The 27,912-nt window shown below is 51.9% G+C and overlaps 1 protein-coding gene and 1 long non-coding RNA gene across 2 annotated transcripts in view; both read left to right on the top strand.

Annotated features, from left to right (window-relative positions):
• The window catches only part of LOC140429627 (uncharacterized), a 114,288-nt gene that overhangs the window by 7,812 nt on the left and 78,564 nt on the right, over positions 1–27,912 (top strand). The window lies entirely within an intron of this gene.
• On the top strand, positions 11,599–12,994 carry LOC140411106 (oligodendrocyte transcription factor 3-like). Its single transcript, XM_072500145.1, has one exon. The coding sequence runs from the start codon at positions 11,777–11,779 to the stop codon at positions 12,461–12,463; it is 687 nt and encodes a 228-aa protein (XP_072356246.1). The 5' UTR covers positions 11,599–11,776; the 3' UTR covers positions 12,464–12,994.

The raw sequence follows: 27,912 nt of genomic DNA on the forward strand, positions 1-27,912 counted from the left end.
CACCACTTAACGCTGTTTCCTTACAATTAACGGGAGCGACCCCCACTTAACGGCCTCCCATGATCTAACCGCCTCCCCAGCAAGTGGGCATGTTTAGTAACCTATTTAAAAACGTGAAGCTAGCAGAATGGCTGCTGTGGGGACTCGAGGAGGAGAGTAGTCACCTTCACTCCCAGGCAATGAGCCCGGGGGCACTGGGGTTGCTGCCCCGGTGCTCGGGGGGTGATGGGCGAGCCCCTGGGGGGGAAGGGGGCAGCCTAGATTGGGGTGGGCCTCCATTGGTGCACGGGGGGTGTGTGCCAACCCTGGGCTGGGGGGACGGGGAGGGGGGCGGGGTGGGGGGGGGTGATTCCAATGGGGAATTGGAAATTGTAGTGAAGTGAGCACTCACAGCTCCTAAGTAGATTCCTGTCGGTAGGCGGGTCATGTAGCATGTGGGGGTTATTGCCTAGCATCCCACTCAGACCCTGATGCCTGGACACTGTGCCTGAGCACTGTAGGGAGCGACAACACAGATGCAGCGATCAACATCCAAACACCCAAGGGCTGGGCCTCAGCACTGGTGACATCTCCATGACCAGAGGGTGGGCGTGTGCACTGGAATGGGACCATCACCAGGTCCAGTTAAAGTAACGTGCATGTGTCTGGGGTACAGGTGTGAGGTCCAGTGACTAAGGGACCCGATTATGGCTGGGGGTGCAAGGGCTGGGCGTGTCAGGTGGCAGAGGATGTGAAGGGGGGGGGGAAGAGTAATGGGGGAATGGTGGGTTCTGGGATGGAGGACACCGCTGGTTGTCAGTCTCACACCCTCTCCAATTCCTTACAGATATTACACAAAATGGATTCCGCAGGAGGCTTCGCCTCAACAAGGACACAGTGCGGCACCTGTGCCATGTCCTCGTGGACTTGGCACCACGTGGAGGAGGAGGATGCCCACTCCCGGTGACCGTCAAGGTCACCACAGCCCTGAACGTTTACGCCCCAGGATCATTCCAGATCTTGAGCGGGGACTTGTGCGGCATCCCACAAGCTATAGCCCACAAGTGCATCCGTCAGGTCACTGATGCCCTGTTGCCCAGGCAGCTAACTATATAAACTTTGACATGGACCAGGCCCAACAAGATGCCCGGGCATCAGGATTCTTCGCCATCGCCGGGATGCCCCACACGTGTGCACGCTTCCCAGAGACTGTACACGACAGCTACATCCTGGCGCAGTCAGACATCCCCGGCCTTTTTAAGGACAACGGCAGGATGATCGGTTGGCTCTTGGGAGTAAGGGGTACCCACTGAGGACCTGGCTCATTGTGACAGTACGGAGGACGGTGACCGATGCGGAGACCCGATACAACGAGGCCCATGCGGCCACCTGAGCTGTCCTCAAAATGCGGTTCCGATGCCTCGACTGCTCTGGTGGTGCACTGTAGTACACCCCCACCGGAGGGTCACCCACCTTGGGTGGTCTACGTCTTCCACAACCTGGCACCGCAAGGGGCCGACGTGCTGGAGGTGGAGGGCGGGGGACATGTGGCCACCGAGGAGGAGAAGGACGAGGGGGTGCCGGACCACGAAGAGCTGGAGGACGAGCCCATGGAGGAGCCACAAAACAGCCAGAGGATGGAGGACAGGCAGTAGCTGCGAGGGTTCAGCAAGCCCGGAGAGCCAGAAGCCCCTCACCTTTGCCCGCTTCACATAGTATTTGGTCTCATCTGTGATCGCATTCCCCCTCCCTCTCCCTTCCCCCTCCCCCGTGCTCTCCCTTCACCCTCCCAAGGTCTGTGTAACATCACTCCAGGGTGATGGGAGTGTGTCGGCACTGTCAGCAGGTCATTGTTAAAGACAGGACGGTGATGAGTACCCACTGAGAACTGAACGCTGGTACTCCTCAATGTATGCCACAGTCTGACCCCTGCCTGTGGACTGAGTGCTTGCTCACACCTGGACGCCATGTGCCTGGGCAGGGGGTGTGGGGTGTGGGGAATCAAGGACCTCCGTGCCCGGGGGGGTTGGGGCAGACGATTGGTGGTTGGCCTGCATTGTGGAAGAAAGTGCCAGAGGTGTCATATTTCTTGGGTTCATCCTTTTTTACTGCTTTACATATGTGTCCCCAACTGCCCCTAGCCCCCGCTGGTGGTGCCTCAGCCCCACCCCTCCCAACCTCTTCTCGCCACCCCTTCCACTACCCTCACCACACCCTCTCCCCCCAGTGCCTCTCAGTGATGCTTGACCTGCTTAGCCTTCTGCACTTTACCACTGCATCTAAGTGTGTCCCCAGGATGCACTTCAGAGATAGAGGCAGCCTGCTGCCTACTGCGTTGCGTGGCCTTCAATGCCCCGTGCGGGTAACCTCTGGGGGCCTGGTGCCGGAGGGCCCCAACCCACTTGTCGGTGGCACGTGCCCCACCGAGCCACCATATTCCGGGTGCTGACTCTGAAACCTGCCACTGTCAGAGGGGTGGAACTTGGGGGAACTGGTGGCTGACATTGCCACTGCAGAGGGTGGCTCCGGGTTGACCATTAGTGCCACGTCCTCCCGGTCAATGCCCAAGGCCCTGGGGGGTCACCCTGGAATGGAGGAACAGCTGGATCGAGCTCTGGCTGCCGCTGCGTCATCTGGCTCTGCCATCCCTGGCAGCTCCCTAATGTCTGCAGCATGGTGTCGACACCTTCGTTGATGCTCCTCACTGACTGGGACAAGCTCTGGAATGCCCCGGCCATGCATACCTGCGACTGGGATACCTCCCCCAGTGACCGGAACATGCCCTGGAGAGCCTCATCGAGGTCCACCTGGGACTGGGACACATCTGCCAGTGACTGGGACGTGCTGTCGAAGCGCTCTGCCATAGCTGTTACTGACTGAGGCACGTCTTGGATACCTCCACACATGCTGCTGATCTTGTGCACCTGCCTCTCCACTGCGGCCACCACCCTAGCAGTGTTGCCCTTGGTGCCACACATTGCAAGCGCTAACTCCTACACCGTTAGACTCTGGGAATACTCCAAACGTTGATGGACCTGCTGGGGTGTTGCTGACATCCCCCTCTGAATATCATGGCTGCACCCAAGTGTCTACATCAGCTCTGGGTAAACCTGGTCCAGAGGCTCAACATCTGACTGGGACTAAGCTGGGATCAAGCAGACCTCCGACTGCTGTCTCCACCTGATGTCCATCAGCAACTGTGAGATGCTCACCAGATTGTGCTCCAGACGCCTGACCATTAGTGTTGCCCACCAAGGTGTGTGACTCTGTGCCGCAAATACAGGTAGTCTCCTCAGAGCTCCCCTCCGAGGTGTTCACATGGGAGGAGGAGGGGGAGCCGGACCACCCCGAATGGGCCGGTCCCGTCAGATAGAGATCCTGCATGAGAATGGATATGTGGTCAGTGGGAGGGATGGGTCCGTCTGTATGACATTAACAACTCCCATGTGACAGGTCATCTGGGTCGGGGCCGGTGGATCCTCACCTCTGCGATGTACACCAACCTGCACATCGGTGACCGACCTGTCCTTGGCCAGCCCCGCGACGTCCAGGGTCCATTCCTCATAAGGGGTGAAGACTCTGATGGTCGGCACCCTGCCACTTGTCTGGGCCCTTGCCCATCTGTTGTGGGCTGACTTCTCCTACGGGGACACAAACAGGGTATCGTGAGCCACACGCTTTAGGGTGGGGGTTGGGGAGTACTGAGGGGTGGACAGTATGAGGGGGAAGGGGAAGGGAATAAGGGGGCCGGTGTGGGCGGCACTGCTGGATATGGTTGGGCCAGTACACAATATGGTGCTGGGCAGGGGCAGTGCCAAGCGCATGCTCGTTGGGGGGGAGTGGCAGGTGAGAGGTCATGCCAGGGATCCAGTGCCTACCCACCCATGCGGCTCGGTGGAGGTCATTGATCTTCTTATGGCATGGGTGCTGGTATTTCTGATGGCGCTCAATGGGCTGAGAGTTGCTGCCACTTCCTCCCAGGCGGTACTGGCAGCCCTGTGGCTGACCCCCGAGTCCCTTTGGGGGGACAGGACATCCCATCCGGTTTCGACCGCGTCCAACAATCTGGCCAGGTCAGCTCCCTGAATTGTGTGGCTGGTCTCCTCGGTGCCGTGGCTGCGAACTGTGTGGGGTTTGCTCTGCAGGATCGGTTTAAGTGCCGCTCCCCTTTGTTAGCGGGGAGCTGGCGGGTGTGGTCCTGATGAATCAGTCGGCGGGACCATCATTTGCGGCGTGAATCTGTGGGGCCTCGTTAGGTGGACCAATTAACATTCGATTCCGGTGATGGCCTCGCCGGGTCGAGTGTTGGGAAGCTCGCGGCAGTTCCCGCTAACTACCACACTTAGAAACGTTTCCATTAAATTGCGCCCTACATGCACAGTGGCTTGTGTGGTACTGCTAAATGACAATTTCATATATTTCCATTAGTTTCACTAGAACTAGCTTCATATTTTACTAGTTGGGGAGAATTAATGTAAAAATCAAAAGCAGGATTTAAACTCAAAATTATACTAAAATTACTGTAAAAGCTATCAAAGAATTTTTAAAAAATAAATTTAGAGTACCCAATTCAGTTTTTTAAATTAAGGGGCAATTTGGTGTGTCCAATTCACCTACCCTGCACATCTTTGGGTTGGGGGGGCGAAACCCACGCAAACACGGGGAGAATGTGCAAACTCCACACGGACAGTGACCCAGAGCTGGGATCAAACCTGGGACCTCGGTGCCGTGAGGCAGCTGTGCTAACCACTGCGCTACCGTGCTGTCCAAAGCTATCCTTAAGTTCTGGGTCTTAACATCCTGTCAGGAAACGTATGGTATTGTTCCCATTAAAGCTTTTACTTGTATCCTTGTGGTTAAGATTTTCAATCTCACCATCAAAGGACATTCTAATACATGCAGCGTATGTGCAATGCGTTTGGATTCTTCATGAGCATCACAGCAGCGAAGCTCATCTCAGGGGAAGGAGAACCTATTGGCCATTCTTGCTCACAACAGATGGATTTCCTGTCCATGAAATAAAGAATTGTTTTGATAATGGAAAGTTGGAAAGGGTCTTTCCACCCACTTGTTCATCATCTTGAAGGAAAGATGATACACTGAGAGAAAAAAGGGAAGCAAACAATAAAGTTATTATACAGCCCTGCAGGACACCAGAATATATGAGTAAAACGTCGAAGAATATTTCCTGTGTTCGAGGGTATCACTCATTTTTTGAATTAATCAGTCTACTAAAAAATCTATAATAAACTGGCATTTTCTCCTTCATTTCATTTGTTACTATTATAGTTGAAGCAGATTTTGCTATTATTTTGATGATAACCAGTTTTTTCATTGACTAATTGAGAGTTCAAATTAGGGAACAATAAAGTTGGTTGTTTTATCCAGAAGTGTCATAATGGAGGAATTAGAGAGTTGGCAGGTAAGGGTGAAGTACCAGTGCTCTACTGGTACCCTGTAGATTCCTGTCCATAGTTATCATAGAGCAGATCACTTAGAATAGACACTGAGCACTTAAGAGGATAAATACTTTCCCATAAGAGGGCAGAGACCCTTCAGCAGGATTTTGGACTTGTGACATATAAGCCGGCCCAGGTAGGAGCCGTGCTGCTGTGTGCAGTCCTAGCTGGGATTTGAATTGTGCTCGTACATAGTTTACTTTGTCAATAAGTCTTTTCGTTGAACTCTCTTATCGGACTCTGTGGCCACTAAAGGAGGAAAACTGCAGAGCAGGAGTCAGACGACTTTCATCCATCCAGAGGTTAATTATAGAAGATGAAGGACAAAGATCTTAGAGCTGATTCTCGCTCAAGCATTAGAATACAGAATAAAAGGGCGGCACGGTGGCGCAGTGGTTAGTACTGCTGCCTCACGGCACCAAGGATCCAGGTTCGATCCCAGCCCCGGGTTACTGTCCTTATGGAGTTTGCACATTCTCCCCGTGTCTGCCTGCATTTCAACCCCACAACCCAAAAGATGTGCAGGGTAGGTGGATTGGCCACGCTAAATTGCCCCTTAATTGGAAAAATTAAAAATACATAATAACACAGACATGGTAAGGGGCCTAAAGGAGAAAGGAATCTACTGAAAAATATTAAACAGAAATTAACAAAACTATATAATAATAATTACTGTGTAGCTGTTTTCCATGCAAGCACAAGAATTGTAACACCTGTCCTTTTACCTCCTCTGTCCTCATTATCCAAGGCCCCAAACACTCCTTCCAAGTGAAGCAGCGATTTACAGGTACCTCTTTCAATATGGACTACTGTATTTGCTGCTCACATTACGATTTCAATTGGGGAGACCACATGCAGATTGAGTGACTAAACACCTCCGTTCAGTCTGTAAGCAAGACTCCAAGCTTCCTTGACCCTCCCATTTTAATTTCCGCCTTGCTCTCACACTGACTTCTCTGTCTTTGGCCCCCTGCAATGTTCCAATCAAGGTCAAGTAACAGCACCTAATTTTATGTTTTGGCACTTTCAACCTCTGGAATCAACACTGAGTTCAATAATTCCAAACTGTAATCTCTGCCCCCTTTTTGTTTTGTTGGGTGGTGTTTTACAGCCCTGCTGTGGTGGGGGCGGGGTCAGAAAATCGGGCGAGCCGTTGGCTTTGTTGGGAGAGGAAGGTCCTGCTGGAAGGGGCCATAATGTTCCATTCCTTTTCTTTGTATTTTTTGGCATAAATCTTGTTTTTCCTGTTTCCTTTTGGACTGGAGCTAGATTATCATAGAATTTACAGAGCAGAAGGAGGCCATTCAGCCCATTGAGTCTGCACCGGCTCTTGGAAAGAGCTCCCTACCCAAGGTCAACACCGCCACCCTATCCCCATAACCCAGTAACCCCACCCAACACTAAGGGCAATTTTGGACACTAAGGGCAATTTATCATGGCCAATCCACCTAACCCGCATATCTTTGGACTGTGGGAGGAAACCGGAGCACCCGGAGGAAACCCACGCACACACGGGGAGGATGTGCAGACTCCGCACAGACAGTGACCCAAGCCGGAATCGAACCTGGGACCCTGGAGCTGTGAAGCAATTGTGCTATCCACAAGGCTACCGTGCTGCCCACCGCTGATCACTAGCTGATCACTATTCTGCCATTCACACCTCTTCTGGATCCTCTTTTGTTTCCTTACTTGCCCATTACAACTCTCTTTGGCTCTGTCCCACCAACTCTTTAGTCATTTACTATCTCCCATCCTCTGCTCTATCACTGACCTTCCCTTTTGCTTTTTTCCATTCTCCCCAATTTGATTTAAGGACCATTACATTTTTAACTTTTGCCATTTTTGATGAAAGATTATCGACCTGAAACATTGGGCAGAATCTTCCATATATGAGATTAAGGGAGGAGGGCGGATATTTTGCTCCTGTTTCTGGGAGGTGGGAATGTCAGAGGGGGGTGGAGAATAGCATGGGAGACCCAAAACAGCTTTTACACTAGGAGGATTTCCTTGATTGATCATCCTGGCAGTGCCAGGGGACAGTGCCAGAGGGCAGTGCAACGGCAGTGCCAGGGGCAGTGACAGGGGGCAGTGCTGGGGAAGTGCCAGGGGGCAGTGCTGGGGAAGTGCCATGGGGCAGTGCTGGGAAAGTGCCAGGGGGCAATGCTGGGACAGTGCCAGTGGACAGTGTCAGGGCAGTGCCAGGGGGCAGTGCTGAGGCAGTGCCAGGGAGCAGTGCCACGGGGCAGTGCTGGGACAGTGCCAGTGGACACTGTCAGGGGGCAGTGCTAGGCTGCAGTTCTGGGGCAGTGCCAGTGGACAGTGTTAGGGGGCAGTGCTAGAGGGCAGTGCTGGGGCAGTGCCAGGGAGCTGTGCCAGGGGGCAGTGCTGGGGCAGTGCTAGGGAGCCGTTCCAGGCAGCAGTGCTAGGACAGTGTCAGGGGGCAGTGCTGGGACAGTGCCAGGGAGCACTGCCAGGGGGCAGTGCTGGGACAGTGCCAGGGGGCAGTGCTGGGACAGTGCCAGGGGCAGTGCTGGGACAGTGCCAGGAGCAGTGCTGGGACAGTGCCAAGGGGCAGTGCTAGATGACAGTGCCGGGGGTAGTTCCATGGGGTTCCGTGGGCGGGAATGTGTCCATTTGTAAAAAATTGGAGCGCCCTTCATAAACAGCACCCCAATCTTTTAAGAACTCAAGTTTCTGGCAATGAGCCCACCAACGCGACGTTGTGGGATCCACCTATTCATTTTTTTTTGTCAGTGAGTTTAAAAATTCAGCGGGATAACCCAGCAATGCTATCAACGGGCCACTCTCTGCTTTTTCTGCCCAATATGACACTTAGACAAAAAAATCGGAGAACTCCGCCCTACGTGTGGTAGTGTGCGGTTCGACTGGCCCGAACGGTGAGAACTCACGCCTGAGACCACTCTTGGAAACTCATTAATGATGCACAAGTGAGCATTGGGACGAATCACCTGGCCCCTCAGGAGCTGATTCATCCACCTGCTACCAGCAGCTGGATTGTAAGGTGTTGGTGCCATATTTAAACACCAGTCTAGCACATAGATCTCACTGTCTCCAGACACCTGCCTTCAGGTGATGTCTGACAATGAGAGGAACAAGGCTTGCAGCCTCAAGAAGGCAGCACCCACTCCACCCTTCATGTCCTCAAGGCCATGATCAGAGGAGTGCTGGCACGCAGGCATGTCCTGTATCCCAGGGATGGCTCCAGGATTCACACCAACCTCATGTCTCCAGCCTGGGAGACTGTCACACAGCAGATCAACACAGCTGGAAACCGGGCCTGAAACGCCATCCAGTGCAGGAAAAGGATGAATGATCTAATTTGCTCCGCAATGCCTGCCCACCCCTCCTTTAGCAGACCCCCACAGGTACCCCTGTAATAGGGGACCTTCCCCCGCCCACCAGGGTCCCTAAGGTGAGGTAAGTGCAGTGGAATCACACACTTGAGTGCTTCGAATGCACTTACCTCTCTTTGACATGGTCAATATTTACCAACATTAGGGTTTCACCACTTAGGCCACTGAAGCGTGAAACAATATGAATGGATCAAAGCTGCAGATGGATCTGTGGGAACCAGGCACAGGCGCAGATGCTCTCCTTCGAAGAATAGAAACGCGGAGCTGCAAGGTAGGTATTACAACTATAATGCATCCCACTGCCCCTGTCTGGACTGCTCTCTAGCTTCCAGACAGGGGTCCTGTTTCTGGGGCAGTGTGTGTGTGTGGAGGGGGGGGGGGGGGGGGGGGGCTACGTGAGGGAAGTCTGTGTTTGGGGGGGGGGGGGCTCTGTGGAGGAGGTTCCCTTAGGCAGGGGATCCCTGTGGGGAGGCCCCCTATTACAGGGGTCATGTGGGGGGTATGTCCATTACAGGGATCCCTGTGATGTTGTCCCCCTAATACAGGGGTCCCTGTGGGGGAGGGGGCGGTCCCACTGTTACTGGGGTCCTGTGGGTGGTCTGCCTATTACAGGGATCCCTGTGGGGGAGTCCCCTGAATACAGGGGTCTCTGTGGGGGGGGGGGGGGGGTCCCTCTATTATAGAGGTCCCTGTGGAGGTGTCCCCTTAAATCAGGGTCCCTGTGGGGGGAGGTCCCTCTATTACAGGGATCCCTGTGGAGGTGTCCCCTTAATACAGGGTCCCTGTGGGAGGAGGTTCCTCTATTACAGGGATCCCTGTGGAGGTGTCCCGTTAATACAGGGTCTCTGTGGGGGGAGGTCCCTCTATTACAGGGGCCACTGTGGGGGTGTCCCCCTAATAAAGGGGTCCCTGTGGGGGAGGGGTGGTCCCCCCTATTACTGGGGTCTAGTGGGGGTGGGGTGCCTATTACAGGGCTCCCTGTGGGGGTGTCCCCTTAATACAGGGGTCTGTGTGTGTGTGTGGGGGGGGGGGGCTCCCTCTATTATAGAGGTCCCTGTGGAGGTGTCCCATTAATACAGGGTCCCTGTGGGGGGAGGTCCCTCTATTACAGGGGTCCCTGTGGGGGTGTCCCCTAATAAAGGGGTCCCTGTGTGGGAGGTGGGGTGGGGGGGTGGGTAGGGGGCGGTCCCCACTATTACTGGGGTCCCTGTGGGGGGGTCTGTCTATTATAGGGATCCCTGTGGTGTTGTCCCCCTAATAGAGGGGTCCCTGTGGGTGAGGGGGTGGTCCCACTGTTACTGGGGTCCTGTGGGTGGTCTGCCTATTACAGGGATCCCTGTGGGGGAGTCCCCTTAATACAGAGTCCCTGTGGGGGTAGGTCCCTCTATTACAGGGATCCCTGTGGAGGTGTCCCCTTAATACAGGGTCCCTGTGGGGGGAGGTCCCTCTATTACAGGGGCCCCTGTGGGGGTGTCCCCCTAATAAAGGGGTCCCTGTGGCGGAGGGGGGCTGTCCCCCCTATTACTGGGGTCCTGTGGGGGAGTGTGCCTATTACAGGGATCCCTGTGGGGGTGTCCCCTTAATACAGGGGTCTCTGTGTGTGTGGGGGGGTCCCTCTATTATAGAGGTCCCTGTGGAGGTGTCCCATTAATAAAGGGGTCCCTGTGTGGGGCGGGGGTGGTAGGGGGCGGTCCCCCCCTATTACTGGGGTCCTGTGGGGGGGGGGGGTGCCTATTACAGGGATCCCTGTGGGGTGTCCCCTTAATAAAGGGGTCTCTGTGGGGGAGGGGGGGGGATCCCTCTATTATAGAGGTCCCTGTAAAGGTGTCGCCTTAATACGGGGTCCCTGTGGGAGGAGGGTCCACTATTACAGGGGTCTTTGTGTAGGGGGGGTCCCTCTAAACACAACCCAGTAAATATTAACCCATCTGGTTAATATAACCCAGTAAATATAACCCAGTAAACACAACCCAGTAAACATAACCCAGTACACACAACCCAGTAAACGCAACCCAGTAAACACAATCCAGTAAACACAACCCAGTAAATATAACCCAGTAAACACAACCCAGTAAATATAACACAGTAAACACAACTCAGTAAACATAACCCAGTAAATATAACCCAGTAAATATAACCCAGTAAACACAACTCAGTAAACATAACCCAGTAAATATAACCCAGTAAATATAATCCAGTAAACACAATCCCAGGTTCGATTCCCCGCTGGGTCACTGTGCGGTGTCTGCACGTTCTCCCCGTGTCTGCGTGGGTTTCCTCTGGGTGGTCCGGTTTCCTCCCACAGTCCAAAGATGGTGGATTGGCCATGATAAATTGCCCTGAGTGACCAAAAAGATTAGGAGGGATTATTGGGTTATGGGGATAGGGTGGAAGTGAGGGCTTAAGTAGGTCGGTGCAGACTCGATGGGTCGAAAGGCCTCCTTCTGCACTGTATGTTCTATAATCTGGTTAATATAACCCAGTAAACGCAACCCAGCAAAATAACCTAGTAAATATAACTCAGTAAATACAATCTGCTTAATATAACCCAGTAAATATAATCTGCTTAATATAACCCAGTAAACACAACCCAGTAAATATAACCCAGTAAATACACCCCAGTAAATAGAAGCCAAATATAAATCTAACATTACTCATTGAAGTCTGTTTTCTCTGCTGCTTCTTGATTTGTCGATTGGATGTGGGGTTTAAGTTTTGTGATTCGAACAATGAAGGGTTAAACAGACCAGTGAAAAGTGCAGTGTTAATGATTGGATGTCAGAATAACAAGCTCATTATGCAGTATCGTGCTCCTTTGTCAAATGCCCTGGTGATTCTGTATAAATAACAAATGCACTGCAGATTTCGAGGGAAGATAAAATCATTGGAATCCCTCTCCTTACTAGAGATTGAGCCGCAGCCACTTCCTGAGGCTGATTAAAGCCACATTTTTCCTGATTGGGAATGGATTCTGACACTGGGTCACTTTGCAGTCGGACATCGTCTCCTGATGTTGGTGGAAGCGTCCTCCTCTCCAAACAGAACCAGCACTTGCCGAATTTCCTGAGCGAGGAGGATCCAAACAGGGAGAGCTCAAAGAACATCTCCGCGAAGAGTAAATGTAAGAGAGCCATGTCTGAGTGTGAGACACAGGAGCTGCGGCTGAAGGTGAATTGCCGAGAGCGCAGACGGATGCAGGACCTGAATGTGGCCATGGAGGGTCTCCGGGAAGTCATGCCTTGTGCTCATGGACCGTCCATGAGGAAACTCTCCAAAATTGGCACTTTACTCTTAGCCAGAAACTACATCCTCCTGCTGAGCAGCTCCCTGGATGAAATGAAGAAGCTACTGAGTGAGGTATATGGGGGGCATCAGAGCCATTTCCACCCCTCGAGCTGTGGGCAATCAGCCGCTGCCCAGCTCGGTGTCCAGGGGCTGCCCCCCATGGCCACTCTGCCCATCGGATTCCTGGGCATCAGCAGAGCGCCCGGCGCGCCCCCCGCTTTATTCAAGGGTGCAGCACCGTCCCCTCCCGTTCAGTTGAGCGGCGGTTACCGGCACTGGAGCGGGGTGCACTGTCCCTTTAACCTGTGCCAAACTGTCCCGCAACACCCCCATGACAACAGCCCAAACCGGAATTGCTCCCAATAAGCGGACAGAGGGAGCCTGCGACATGAACTTAACTCCCAGCAGATCCACTTTTAATCTGAAATTGCCTCATCCAATTGTCGATTTCAAAGGTCAGATGAGGAATGGCGGGGTTATTGGGAGAGATCGATATTAATGCTGCTTCTTAATGGTCAATATTTGAACAGAGGGAGGAATTCTTCTCTGGGTTGGGAACAACTTTTATTTTGGGAATAAATTTCCGGACTCTTTGCAGAACCTCCAGCACCCGAGAGTTTCATGAAATTAAAATGTTTAATGTACAAATTTGAATTATGTGCATAAAAAAAGTGAACAAAATTGAAAAACCCCTAGCTACGCGCGGACTGTCAGGTCCAGCAGCAGTCTAGATAAATCCCAGGAGGCAAAAGGGCGCACAGTCTGTAAAATTATAACACAATTATCATAACTAGAACATGCATAAACTACAACATGTTAACTTTGAGCCGTCGAATGAACAAGACTGGAAAGTGATTGAAATTTGCTCGAGGACCATTAAAGGCGTTTGTCTCGTTACTGTCAATGTTGATGTTTATTGTTTGGCGGTGGATTGCAAAAGTGTCCAAAACTTCAACATTTTATTTCCTTCGCGTCATACTTTGCTTTTGTAACCCATCTCTGTAAATCTCACATTTGGCAGAACTAGCTGCTCATTTGCTGAATGTTTCCAACTGGAGGGGTGGCGACACAAGGAAGCTGATATCTGCTTATAGTGGTGGATATCTGATTATAGTGGTCGATATCTGATTCCAGTCATGGCCATCTGAACTCAGTCATCATATCTGATGCAAGTGGTGTATATCTGACCCCAGTCATGGGTATCTGATTCAAATACTGAATATCCGATGCAAGTAGTGGATATCTGACTCGAGTAACAGATATCTGATTCCAGTTGTGGCTTTCTGATCCTAATTGTCAATATCTGATCACAGTTATGGATATTGGATTTGATTTGTTTATTGTCACGTGTACCGAGGTACAGTGAAAAGTATTTTTTTGCCAGCAGCTCAACAGATCATTTAAGTGCAAGAAAAGAAAAGAAAATACATAATAGGGCAACACAAGGTACACAATGTAACTACATAGATACCGGATCGGGTGAAGCATACAGGGGTGTAGTGTTAATGTGGTCAGTCCATAAGAGGGTCGTTTAGGAACAGCGAGGAAGAAACAGCGGGGAAGAAACTGTTTTTAAGTCTGTCCGTGCGTGTTCTCAGACTTTTGTATCTCCTGCAGGATGAAAGAAGTTGGAAGAGTGAGTAAGCCAGGTGGGAGGGGTCTTTGATTATGCTGCCCGCTTTCCCCAGGCAGAGAGTAGTGTAGATGGAGTCAATGGATGGGAGGCAGGTTTGTGTGATGATCTGGGCTGTGTTCACGACTCTGAAGTTTCTTGCGGTCTTGGGCCGAGCAGTTGCCATACCAAGCTGTGATGCAGCCAGATAGGATGCTTTCTATGGTGCATCAGTAAAAATTAGTAAGAGTTAATGTGGACATGCTGAATTTCCTTAGTTTCCTGAGGAAGTATAGGCGCTGTTGTGCTTTCTTGGTGGTAGCATCGACGTGGGTGGACCAATACAGATTTTTGGTGATGTATACCCCTAGAAATTTGAAGCTGTCAGCCATCTCCACCTCAGACCTGTTGATGCTGACAGGAGTGTGTACAGTACTTTGCTTCTTGAGGCTTTGAGGGATAGATTGTTGTCGCTGCATCACTCCACCAGGTTCTCTATCTCCCTCCTGTATTCTGACTCGTCGTTATTCCAGATCTGGCCCACTATGGTCGTATCGTCAGCAAACTTAGATGGAGTTGGAACCAAATTTTGCCACGCAGTCGTGTGTGTACAGGGAGTATAGTAGGGGACTAAGTACGCAGCCTTGCGGGGCCCCGGTATTGAGGACTATTGTGGAGGAGGTGTTGTTTATTCTTACTGATTGTGGATATCTGATCCCAGTGGCAGATATCTATACAGTCATGGATATCTGATTTCAGTCACGGATATCTGATCCCTGTGACAGATATCTGATTACAGTCATGGATATCTAATTACAGTCACGGATACTGATTACAGTCATGGATATCTGATCCCTGTGACAGATATCTGACTGTAGACATGGGTATCTGATTTCAGTGACAGATACCTGATTAGTCATGGATATCTAATTTCAATGAGGGATACTGATTACAGTCACAGATATCTGATTTCAGTAGCAATCCTTTTATTGTCAAATTATTTGCGGGATGATAAAAAAGCAATGTGCTCCTTTGCACCAACAATAAAGTGAGTAAAAATGGTGTTTTAGGAAAGTCAGATGTTTACAGGAAAAGCTGTGTTAAAAGATGCTCTGGAAATGTAACATGCTTCTCAATAATTTTGCTCTGGGGGGTAAAGAACAAAGTATCCATTTTGACTTGCATTGTGAGGTGGTTGGTATGTCTTCAAGTCTCACTCTGAGATCTGAATACATCATCTAACCTGGCACTCCAGTGCATCATTGTGCAAGTGTTTCATTGTTTTCAAATCCTGCCATGGCCTCGCCCCTCCCTATCTCTTTAATCTCCTCCAAACTCACAACCTCCAAGATGTTTGTGCTTTTACAATTCTGGCCTCTTGTGTATCTCAAATGTTAATTGTTCCACCATTGGTGGCTGTGCTTTCAGCTGCAAGGGTCCTAAACTCTGGAACCTCCACTCTAAATCTCTCCACCACCCTCTTCTCCTTACTTAAAACCTGCCTCCTTGACCAAGCATTTGGTTGATTGCCCTACTTAACTCCTGATGTGTCATATAATTTGATTGATCTCCAGTCATGGATACAGAGCCCCCTACCTCCCCAATTCACAGACACTCCAGCTCCTCCCTCCCCTCACAGAAACAACCCACCCCCTACGCACAACACGGACCCCACCTCTCGCAAACACGGATCCTCCCACTCACAACATGGATCACACCACTTGCAGACATGCAAGCTTGCAGCTTGATTATCTCCACGCCTTCCACCAATGACATAATGGGTTTCACAACATTAAAGTCAGGATCCCAATTTACATCTAATTGATAGGCATATCAGCCATTTACGCCTGATTGTCCCCACACTTTACGTTGCCAATTGCCTTCGGCGTGAGGGCGACAGGTCCCCCACAGCATGCACCAGGCAAACAGAACCCGCTGGAGGTGCACAGGTGAGTACAGCCCTGGACAGGAGGAGAGTGCTTTGCTAGGGCAGCACCAACTAGCACTGCCACCGGCACTGCTCAGGCACTGCCGAGGAAGCCGGTTCCATGTCCATTGGGGAGGGGTCTGTATTTGAGTGGGGGATTCTGTGTTTGTGAGTGGGAGGGATTTCCTTGTCTGTGAATGGGGAGGTCCATGTCTCTGAGGGAAAGGGGTGCACCATTTCTCTGAGTGGGGGGGGGTGGGCTTTGTGCATGAGTAGGGAGGGGGCCATGTGTGTGTGTGAGTGAAGAGGGTGGGGTGTGCCGTGTCTGTGAGATAGGGTTCAGTGTCTGTGAGTGGGGGGAGTTCATGTCAGTGAGTGGGGGGCCGTGCCTGTGAGGGGGGGGGCGTGTCTGTGAGATAGGGTTCAGTGTCTGTGAGTGGGGGGAGTTCATGTCTGTGAGTGGGGGGCCGTGCCTGTGAGGGGGGGCGTGTCTGTGAGATAGGGTTCAGTGTCTGTGAGTGGGGGGAGTTCATGTCTGTGAGTGGGGGGGCGTGTCTGTGAGGGGGGGGCGTGTCTGTGAGATTGGGTTCCGTGTCTGAGTGGGGGGGGGGTGCTGTTTGGGGGTTGGTGGGAGGATGGGATTGTTGTTGTTGATCTGGGGATTGACATGGTATTCGTCACTGCTTATTGTTTATTTGGGAGATAATCAAGCAAGGAAATCCTGTCGGCAACAAAGCCGTTCTGGGTCTTCTGCTCAATTCTCTGCCCCCCTTCACCATTTCTGCCTTCAGAAACGGGAGTGGAAAATCTCCCCCCCCCCCCCCCCCCCACTATCTTTTGATTTTCACAGTAACTGCACTGTAGTGTAAATGTAAACCTACTTGTGACACTAATAAAGATTATTATGATTATGTTCTTGTTTGAAAACCTGACACTCTGGAAATGTGCATCAAAACATCGGCAGCAGAATGGTGGAAATATTGGGCGGGATTTTCTGGCTGCTCCCACTGGTGGGATCTTCTGGTCTCACCAAAGTCATTGGAGGTATGGTGGTATGCATGAGGGGTATTACGATACCCTGTGATGCCGAGAGGCCAGTGGTGGATAGACGCCGGGTCCCGATTGGATCAGCTGCCTACTGGCTCCACCCAGTAAGGTGGAGTATAAGAGCCCAAGTTCTCCCAGCAGCCGCATTCTGTAACTGTGCTGCTGGGGAACAAGTCTGCGTAATAAAGCCATCGATTGACTCCATCTCTTCTTGTCTCGTGACAAGAGTTTGTGCTACAATTTATTACACAAACTTTAAAGAACATGGAGCTCCGAATCACACCGGAGAGTCTGCGAATCAGCCCCCACGCGGCAAACTCAGCTGCCACTTTTAAACACTGGTTAGCGTGTTTTGAAGGATACCTCCGAACGGCCACCTGCATACCTACAGAAGACCAGAACATGCAGGTCCTGCATTCCAGGGTTAGCCCGGAAATCTACACTCTCATAGAGGAAGCGGATGATTTCCAGGCGGCGCTCGCCATGCTGAGAGGAATCTACGTTCTGCCCGTCAACCAGGTCTACGCACGCCACCAGCTCGCGACGAGATGGCAAATCCCGGGAAATCGCTGGACGAATTCTACAGTGCACTGTTAATACTGGGAAGAAATTGCAAGTGCCCACCGGTTTCGGCTAATGAACATACGGAGCTACTGATTCGGGATGCTTTCGTGGCAGGTATGCTTTCGTCCCGAATTCGCCAGCGATTGCTGGAAAGAGACTCACTAGGCCTCAAGGAGGCACGGGCCCTCACTGCCTCGATCGATGTGGCATCGCAGAACACCTGTGCCTACGCCCCCGACCGCGCGGCAGCCCCTTGGGCACCGTGGACCCCCAACGCGACCGAACCCCTGGCAACCCCCGCCCCTCCCTCAGGCCTGTGCTGCCAGAGCGGCAGATCACCCGGGGGGGCCCCGCTGCCACTTTTGTGGGCAAGCGAAACACCCCCGACTGCGCTGCCCGGCCCGCTCCGCCCTCTGTAAAGGGTGCGGCAAAAAGGGGCACTTTGTAGCAGTGTGCCAGGCCCGGGGGGTCACCGCAATCTCCGGGGGAGAACCAGGACCCCAACCTCAACCCCCCCCCCCCCCCGCAACGATCCATGTGCGGCCAACGGGCGCCGCCATCTTGGGTCCCGGACTCCATGCGGGAGGGATGGGTGCCGCCATTTTGTGCTCCTCTGGCCACGTGCGATCAATGAGCGGCGCCATCTTGTCCACCCCCGACCGTGTGCGACCCGTGGACGCTGCCATCTTGGCTGACAGCTAAGGACCCTGGGATGGACGGCCCCACGGGGCCTGAGGAAAACGCCCTGATGCAGCAACTGCGACTGGCTTCGGTGACCCTGAACCAGTCGCGTCCCGAACGCTCCAAACGGCAACAACGACGGTGCTCATAAACGCGTACGAGACGCCCTGCCTGATCGACTCTGGGAGCACGGAGAGTTTTATACATTCCGATACGGTAAGACGCTGTTCCTTTCCGATCCACCTGAGTAATCAAAAGATTTTCCTGGCAGCAGGGTCCCATTCTGTAGAGATCAAAGGGTTTTGCATCGCGAACCTCACGGTGCAGAGGAGGGAGTTCAAGAACTACCGGCTTTACGTCCTCCCCCACCTCTGTGCTGCCACACTCCTGGGGTTGGATTTTCAGTTCAACCTCCAGAGTTTAACGTTTCAATTCGGCGGCCCTATACCCCCACCCACTATCTGCGGCCTCGCGACCCTCAAAGTCGACCCGCCTTCCCTGTTTGCGAACCTCACCCCGGATTGCAAACCCGTCGCCACTAGGAGCAGATGGTACAGCGCCCAGGACCAAACCTTTATCCGGTCAGAAGTCCAGCGGCTGCTGAGGGAAGGCATAATCCAGGCCAGCAATAGTCCCTGGAGAGCTCAGGTGGTAGTTGTAAAGACCGGGGAGAAGCAGAGGATGGTCATAGACTATGGTCAAACCATCAATAGGTACACGCAGCTGGATGCGTACCCTCTCCCCCGCATATCTGACATGGTCAATCGGATTGCACAGTACAAGATCTTTTCCACGGTGGACCTTATGTCCGCCTATCGCCAGCTCCCCATCCACCCGAGCGACCGCAAATACACTGCTTTTGAAGCAGATAGGTGGCTCTACCACTTTTTAAGGGTTCCATTCGGCGTCACTAATGGAGTCTCAGTCTTCCAACGGGAGATGGACCGAATGGTTGACCGGTACGGTTTGCGGGCCACGTTTCCATACCTCGATAACGTCACCATCTGCGGCCATGACCAGCAGGACCACAACGCTAACCTCCGCAAATTCCTCCAGACCGCAAACACCCTGAATCTCACATACAACAGGGAGAGATGCATGTTTAGCACCGACCGTCTAGCCATCCTCGGCTACGTAGTGCGAAATGGAGTTATAGGCCCAGACCCTGAACACATGCGCCCCTTATGGAGTTCCCCCTCCATCACTGCCTCAAGGCCCTGAAAAGCTGCCTGGGCTTTTTCTCTTATTATGCCCAGTGGGTCCCCAACTATGCGGACAAGGTCCGTCCGCTAATTCAGTCCACTGTCTTTCCCCTGTCGACAGAGGCCCGCCAGGCCTTCAGCCGCATCAAAGCGGATATCGCAAAGGCCACGATGCATGCGATCGACGAGTCCCTCCCCTTCCAAGTCGAGAGCGACGCGCCCGACGTAGCTCTGGCGGCCACCCTCAACCAAGCGGGCAGACCCGTGGCCTTTTTCTCACGCACCCTCCATGCCTCAGAAATCCGCCACTCCTCAGTGGAAAAGGCGGCCCAGGCCATAGTGGAAGTTGTGCGACAGTGGAAGTTGTGCGACATTGGAGGCATTACCTGGCCGGCAGGAGATTCACTCTCCTTACTGACCAACGGTCGGTTGCCTTCATGTTTGATAATGCACAGCGGGGCAAGATCAAGAACGACAAGATCTTGTGGTGGAGGATCGAACCCTCCACCTATAACTATGAGATCTTGTATCGTCCCGGAAAGCTGAACGAGCCTTCCGATGCCCTATCCTGCGGCACATGTGCCAACGCACAAGTGGACCGTCTCCGAAACCTCCACGAGGACCTCTGCCACCAGGGGGTCACTCGGTTCCATCACTTCGTGAAGACCCGCAACTTGCCCTACTCCATCGAGGAGGTCAGAACAGCCACCAGGAACTGCCAAATCTGCGCAGAGTGCAAACCGCACTTCTACAGGCCAGATAAAGTGCACTTGATAAAGGCTTCCCGTCCCTTTGAGCGCCTCAGTCTGGACTTCAAAGGCCCCTTCCCCTCCACCGACCGCAACACGTACTTCCTGAACGTGGTTGACGAGTACTCCCGTTACCCATTCGCCATCCCCTGCCTCGACATGACCGCGGCCATGGTCCTTAAAGCCCTCTGCACCATCTTTACACTGTTCGGTTTCCCCACCTACATACATAGCAATAGGGGGTCCTCCTTCATGAGCGACGAACTGCGTCAATTCCTGCTCAGCAAAGGCATTGCCTCGAGCAGGACGACCAGTTACAAGCCCCGGGGTAACCGACAGGTAGAGAGGGAGAACGGAACGGCCTGGAAGACTGTCCTGCTGGCACTACAGTCCAGAAATCTCCCAGTCTCCCGCTGGCAGGAAGTCCTCCCGGATGCCCTCCACTCCATCCGGTCGCTGCTTTGTACCACAACAAATCAAACACCTCACAAACGCCTCCTTGTCTTCCCTAGGAAGTCCTCCTCCGGAACGTCACTCCCGACCTGGCTGGCAGCCCCGGGACCCATCCTGCTCCGAAAACACATGCGGGTGCACAAATCGGACCCGTTTGTCAAGTGGGTTCATCTCCTCCACGCGAACCTTCAATATGCCTACGTGGCATACCCCGACGGCCGACAGGACACGGTCTCTCTGCGGGACCTGCACACCCCCCCCCCCCCCCCGCCCCCAACACCAATCACCCCCTCCCTCCCACCGGTGCACCCCACAGCCGCCGCCTTCCCGGGTGGATCGGTGTTTCCCCCGGTCCCGCCTAGGGGTAGTGAAGCAGGAAGAGACATTGCTACGCTCCCAGAGACGACGGTGCCCGAGCCAGCGCCTGCATCACCACCGGGGCTGAGACGATCGGGGAGGACGACCAGGGCACCCATTTGACTCATCGAATCTTTATAACAAAGCAAGGAATGCCTCTGTAAATAATTCAGTTGCCCAGTAAAAGCGGCATTGTAAATAGTGCTAGTAGTTTGATATCGGAGCATAGCCGCTGTGTTAGTGGCATCCCAGGTACCGACTCTGTAAACCCCTACCACCATATGGCCCACTACCCCTGCCGGGTTCTTTTTTAACAAGGGGTGAATGTGGTGGTATGCATTAGGGGTATTACGGTACCCTGTGATGCCAAGAGGCTATTGGTGGATAGACACCGGGTCCCGATTGGATCAGCCGTCTACTGGCCCCACCCAGTAAGGCGGAGTATAGGAGCCCGGGTTCTCCCAGCAGCCGCATTCTGTAACTGTGCTGCTGGGGAACAAATCTGCGTAATAAAGACATCGATTGACTCCATCTCATCTCGTCTCGTGAGCGATTGATTGTGCTACAGGAGGTTTGAATGATTCACCATAAGTGGTGCAGTAAAACCCACCAGGCCTGGGCCGGAACATCCCAGCCATCATTTTAAAATGGAAAATGGCAAGAAAATTGACTTCGGTTTTCATTTCTGTCGCTTTTAACTTTTCCTTAATGTTTTGTTTGGCTGGGGAGGCAATAGCTCAACATTTAAAAGAACACTCAATGCACTTTAACGCAGCTATGATTGCACCACTCCCCAACACTATGTAAATAGTAACTGATGGGTATTTTCTGCATTTCTGTTGGTATGTGCGTGTCGAATTAAAAAAAATATATATTTTTATTCTGCTCCATTTTCACATTTTCTCCCAAATTTACACTCACCAACAATAAACAAAAAGCAGTAACGAATACCATGTCAATCCCCACATCAACAACAACAATCCCATCCTCCCACCAAAACCCCAAACAGCAGACCGCATGTTAACATAAACAAATAACAAAAAGGAATCAGGAATCACCCAAAGTCACCATTAACACATAGAGTCCCCCTCCCCCCAACTCTCCTACCCCACCACTAATGTTTGATGTTATCTAATTCTTAAAAGTGCAGAATGAATAACGCCCATGAATGTAGACCCCCTCCATCCTTCCCCTCAGTTCAAACTTAACCGTCTCAAGAATTAAGAATTCCAGTAGGTCTCCCCGCCAAGCCAGGGCACAGGGTGGTGGTTGATCTCCATCCCAACAGAAACCACCTTCGGGCGATCAACGAGGCGAAGGCTACAACATCTGCCTCCGCGCCGGTTTCCAACCCCGGCTGGTCCGACACCCCGAATATGGCCTCCCGAGGGCCCGGGTCCAGTTTCACGTGCACCACTTTAGAGATTACCCTAAAAGCCTCCTTCCAGTCATCCTCCAGCTTTGGACAGGACCAAAACATATGAACGTGATTCGCTCTCTGGAGCACCTCACACCAGAACCCCTCCTCCATACCCTTTACCAGCTCTTCCTCACACTTTGCCTTGATGCCTTCCGGCGGTGCCTTCTCCCCTTCCAAAATAGCCTGTAAACTGCCAACACTATCCCCTCCTCCAGTCCCCCTGTCGTCAGCACCTCCTCCAGCAAAGTGGAGGCCGGCGCCACCAGGAAGCTCTGTATGTCCTTCCTGGCAAAATCTCGAACCTGCATGTATCTAAACATTTCCCCTTGCTCCAGCCCATACTTTGCTCCCCGCTCCTTCAATCCTGCAAACTTCGCTGGGTCCCCAACTTCTGTTTACCTCCTATCTACCTCCAGCATCTTACCTATTACCCTCTGACGCTGCAACCCCTCCTCTTTGTCCACCCTAGCCTTAAGCAAGATCACCTCACCCCTCACCACCGCCTTTAGAGCCTCCCAGACAACGTGCGTGTAGAATTAAACCACCAACACATTAGGTGCAGCAGGGATTAAAATCACAATTTATGGGGTTTTGCACTTTTTTTGCAATTTTAAAAATAAAAGTCTTCCAAAAACCTGCACTGTATTTTCTGAATGCATCCTGCTCACTCCAAATGCCTCCACAATTACATTTTCTGGAACATTCTGTGCCTGATGTGCATAAATCGTACTTCAAGTTACAATGCCATGAATAAAGAAGAACTTAATGAAGGATTCTCACATTGACTGTACTCATGTGGCTATGAAAGCTCCCTGGCAACAGTTACTGCAATACATAAAGCAGAAAGGCGACCACTCTGTACAGCTGGACTAACCATAAGAAACTTGTCATATAGGTTTGTGCCAAATACCCAGGAAGCATCCAAGACTCGTCGATCTTGGGTTGATTGCAGACCCCTGGCATCTTAAAGGGTCCACACAAGGTTGGATCCTCGTTGGCAAAGGGTACTGCAAAGGACATGGGTGATGCCACCTGTACGGTGGACTCAGACTCCTGCGTGGGACTCAGACTCCTGCATTGAGAAGGTACAATTAGGCTCATGCTGCTAGCCGAACTTTGATGGAGTACATGATAGGGATCGTAAAGATGCGATTCCGATGCCTGGACAGATCTGTACTCCAGTATTAGTCCCATGAGGGTCTCACAGATCACCCTGGCTCACTGCGCGCTGCATACCCTGGAGCTGCAAAATGGGGGAGGACTTGTCATGTGGCGGGATGTAAAAGCCGCATCTCTGCTTCGATGAGAAAGACCTCGAAGGCGATGAGGGTGTTGAGTTTCAGGAAGCAGAGGTTGCAGGGGAAGAGGCCATAGCGTGGGCTAGATGAGGCAGGAATACGCGTGAGGCCCTGGTAGCCATCAGATTCCACCAGGAGGATGATGAGTTGCAGGGAACACTCTCTTGGACAAGTGCCCTCCATCATGGGCCCAAATGAAGACCAGCTATCCCTCTCATTTCACCCATGCACTTCAATATGACAGTGAATAATTACACATCAGGCTCACTTTGACCTGATCCTTTGAAGGATGATGAATCCTCAGCAGCATGTGTCCTTGCCTCGATGAGGTATTAAACTGGAGGTGGGTGCCCTGGTATCAGATGTCAGAAAGTGCCGCCTCTTCAAACATCGCTCCAGCATCCCAGTTACAATAACACCCTACAAGAGGCAGGAGCAGTTGCACAATCCTCTGTGGGCTCCTAGCTGTCAATCTAACAAGGCTCCTCCAGGAGATCCATCTCAAGCAATAGAACTACACATTCTATGTAACATCAAGCATCAGTGACCTTGGCGAGTGCTCAGGTGAGGGGATGCACATTGCTGCAACCTGAGTTTGTGATGAGATCCTTGTCCCCCCAATAGACACAACGGGTGGCACTATGGTTAGCACTACTGTCTCACCGGACCAGGGACCCATGTTCAATACTAGTCTTGGGTAATTGTGTGGAGTTTGCACATCCTCCCTGTGTCTGCATGGGTTTCCTTCGGGTGCCCCGGTTTCCTCCCACAGTCCAAACATGTGCAGGTTATGTGGATTGGCCATGCTATATTGCCCTTGGTGTCCTGGGATGTGCGGGTTGGTGGAGTTGCAGGGATAGAGTGGGAGCCTGATTAGGGCGTTCTTTCAGAGAGTCGGTGCAGACTTGATGGCCCGAATGGCCTCCTTCTGCACTGTAGTGGTTCTATTATTCTACGATTTTATGAACTACTGGATGAGAGACATTCAAGTTGGATGTGGCAAAGCTTCATCACCTTGAGGTGGCAAAGTGCCTGTATGTATTGGTGTGCTTAGCAGATATACTCTCAAAGTTCCAAAGTGGTTGGCTATCAGCAGTGCACATGAGCTTTGAGTATGAGCTCAAAGCCTGAAAACCCCACCAAGAGACCAAAAGCATTTGGAGCTGCACCTTATGTGACCCTTCACCCTGTGTAAACTCATCGCTCCTTGTACATGACACCCTCACCTTTCAAGAATAGGAGAACATCTCTTCCTCAATGACACAGCCAAAAATAAACAGAACCTGATCCTGCAAATCCTTGGAACGAGGTTCGTTCCGCAAACACATTTAACATTAAGATCGAAACATCATTGATGTTGAGAATGATCAGGAAAGGGCCACACACTGTGGTGATAGGGAAACACACGGCATAGACAAGAGAGCCATGGTGGTGACATCCGTGATAAGTGGGGGAGGGGACCATGGTGTCAAACCTTTTTAAAAATAAATTTAGAGTACCCAATTCATTTTTTTCCAATTAAGGGTGTTGCTAACTTTTGGTTGGTTCAATTGGCTCTGTTTTATAACCTTTGCTCTAGAGTCGCCAGCTATCTTTATGATACCGCCACGAGATTCAAGTTCAAGTAATGATCAATAACTCGACTTCCGGTGACGGTGGGCGGGAGGCGGCCGCACAATGGAGGGCTCCCGTTCGGGAACGGCATTTTCGGGGCTTTAAGCCCGGTCCCAGGGTCCACGGAGGCGGCAGAAGCAGGGAGACGGCACGGAGGAGGCACAGTGAAGACACAGGAGGAAAAAAAGAACAAAGAAAAATGTCGAGGGTGAGCAAGGAAACGGCCGGGAAAAAAACAGCTGAAGGTCCGTCGGGGAGTGGAAAGGTCACCGCGGGGTGACCAGGAAAAATGGAGGCTGGAGCACCAGGGAAGGCCGCACTGCTTACGGCTGAAGAAATAACTAAGGTGATGGCTGCGGAATTCGAAAAGCAGTTGGCGCAGATTGCGAAATACATGGAGACGGTGAGGAAGGAGATGAGGGAGGTTTTGAGTGTGCTGGTGGAGGAGGCGGTTTCCCCGGTGAGGACGGAGGTGGCGAGCGCAGTGGCGGAGGTGCGAGAGCAAGGGGAGGCGCTGAAGGAAGTGAAGGAGACGTTATTGCAGCACGGTGATCAACTTGCCTCGATGGGGAAAGAGATGCGGAAGGTGATGGATACTAACAAGGATCCGCGAGGAAAAATGGAAGACCTGGAAAACAGATCCAGGCGACAGAATTTAAGGATTGTGGGGCTGCCCGAAGGAGTTGAAGGACCAAAGCCGACTGAGTATTTTGCCGCGATGCTGGCAAAACTATTGGGGGGGGAGGATCCCTCCCGATATGAACTAGATCGGGCTCATCGGTTGTGGAGGCCTGTACCAAAGGCGAGTGAGCCGCCAAGGGCAGTGACTCTGTGCTTCTGTAGGTACAGGGTGAAGGAGAAGGTCCTGAGCTGGGCCAAGCAGAAGCGGGTGGTGCAGTGGGCTGGAGCTGGTATACGTGTATACCAGAACTTTACGGTGGAGCTGGCGAGGAGACGGGCTGCCTTCAACCGGGTGAAGAGGGCACTGTACATTAGCAAGGTGTAGTGTGGCATTGTATATCCAGCGAAGCTGAGGGTGACTTATAAGCTCAGGGACTTTTATTTTGGAACGACGGAAGCAGCGGAGGAGTTTGCGAAGGCAGAAGGACTGTGGCAGAACTGAGAAATTGAGGAATGGCCATGTGCCGATGTAACCTCATGACTGTATTTTCTTCTTTTTTGTATCACTGCGCGCGGGTGTAGAGACTAAAGGAGCCAATGTTGTATATATTTGGACAAGGGAAGTGATGGGACTTTCACTCGAAATGAGAGTTCTTTGGGGTGTAGGTGGATATGCGGGGTTTGTGTGCTAAAAGGGGATCTTTGGGCTTTCCTAGGGCCTGGCAAGTGGGAAAGGGACCCGGGCGGGGGCCTCCACGCTGGCTGGTTTAAGCCGGCCAGTGAACGGGAGTGAGGTGGGGGGAGGGGCTGCGGCCATCGGAGCCTGGCAGAACAGGGTCCGAGTGGTCTAGCCGGGGTGAAGGAACCGAGGTTGGGAGGAGGAGTTTTACAAGGGGCAGTGGACGGGAGGAGCTGGAGACCTGGGGTGGGGGGTGGCGGGGGGGGGGGGGGGGGGGTGGCTGGGGGGGGGAGCTGTGTAAGATTAAGGGTGACTATGGGTAATCCCCGATTCCTTTCTGTCATTTGTTTATGTAAACATGCGGGTTGGGGGTTGGTGGGTAGATGGGATCGCTGTTATTATGGGGACTGACATATCTTGCTGATTATTGTTTATTGTTGATGGATGTAAATGTGGGAGAAAATGTGAAAAAGGAGGAGAATAAAATTATTTTTTAAAAAAATCAATAACTCAATACACCAATTAGTAAGATTCAAATCAAAGCACATTTATTGACACACAGTCAAATCTACTCTTGCATAAACTCTACTTTCTAAGCTATTTCTATCACTAACAGGCCTGTACTTAGCTTCGGACTGGCCCACCAGGTCAGGGGAACAAATGGCCTTTCGTTCGGGTTCTGAGTCTGCGGGATTCAAAAGCTGGTATGGACTGGTAGCTAGGAGCACCTGTCTCGTAGTGAGCGTTGACTTGAGACTTACGTTCTTTGGAGGCAGCTGGACAGGTCACTGTCAAGGGTTGGTTCGCGTTGCTGAGTGACGCTGTCAAGAAGGACGTTTTGAACTTGGGGGCATTACTTTATAGTCCCCAGGGGCTTCCCGTCTTTCGGGACGGACCCCGTACCTGGTTCAAGTGATTGGACTTTGTTCCAATCACTTGGTTCGATTTCTCCAATACTGGAGCTGTTCCCTGATCGTTGGGCGGTCTTTAAGTGTCCGTTAACCTCTTTTGTGTTGGCTCCTGCTGGCGCCGAGGAGTCTGGCTTGGCCTTGTTTACCTCAAATGTTTTGATTGTTCCCGGGGATCGCTCATTACTATGCAGATGGCTGCTTGTATCGATGCTGTCTGGGCTTTTGCAGAGTCTAATACACAGTAAACTAGGACCTGCTAGTTTTTGCCTGTGTTGGCTGAATTTCCCTTCAGCCTTTGCTGTTCTCCATTTTACGTCAGGAAGTGGCCAACCCAGGTGGCTTCCTCCCACAAGTCCCGAAAGACGTGCTGTTAGATGAATTGGACATTCTGAATTCTCCCTCTGTGTACCCGAACAGGTGCCGGAATGTGGCGACTAGGGGCTTTTCACAGTAACTTCATTGCAGTGTTAATGTAAGCCTACTTGTGACAATAAAGATTATGAAAACTGTTCTTTCGGAAAAAGAAACGAAATCACGAATTTGGTTGATGTTCAGGAGACCAACCAGAAGATGGCGCTAACCTGAAGGTGATGGATGGGGTCATCATCAGTGCTATCAAGTGGCACTTCTTTAGCAATAACTTGCTCAGGGATGCTCCATTTGGGATTCGCCTGGGTCAC

Source organism: Scyliorhinus torazame, chromosome 1 (genome assembly GCF_047496885.1).
Source record: "Scyliorhinus torazame isolate Kashiwa2021f chromosome 1, sScyTor2.1, whole genome shotgun sequence".
In the NCBI taxonomy this organism is placed as follows: Eukaryota; Metazoa; Chordata; class Chondrichthyes; order Carcharhiniformes; family Scyliorhinidae; genus Scyliorhinus; species Scyliorhinus torazame.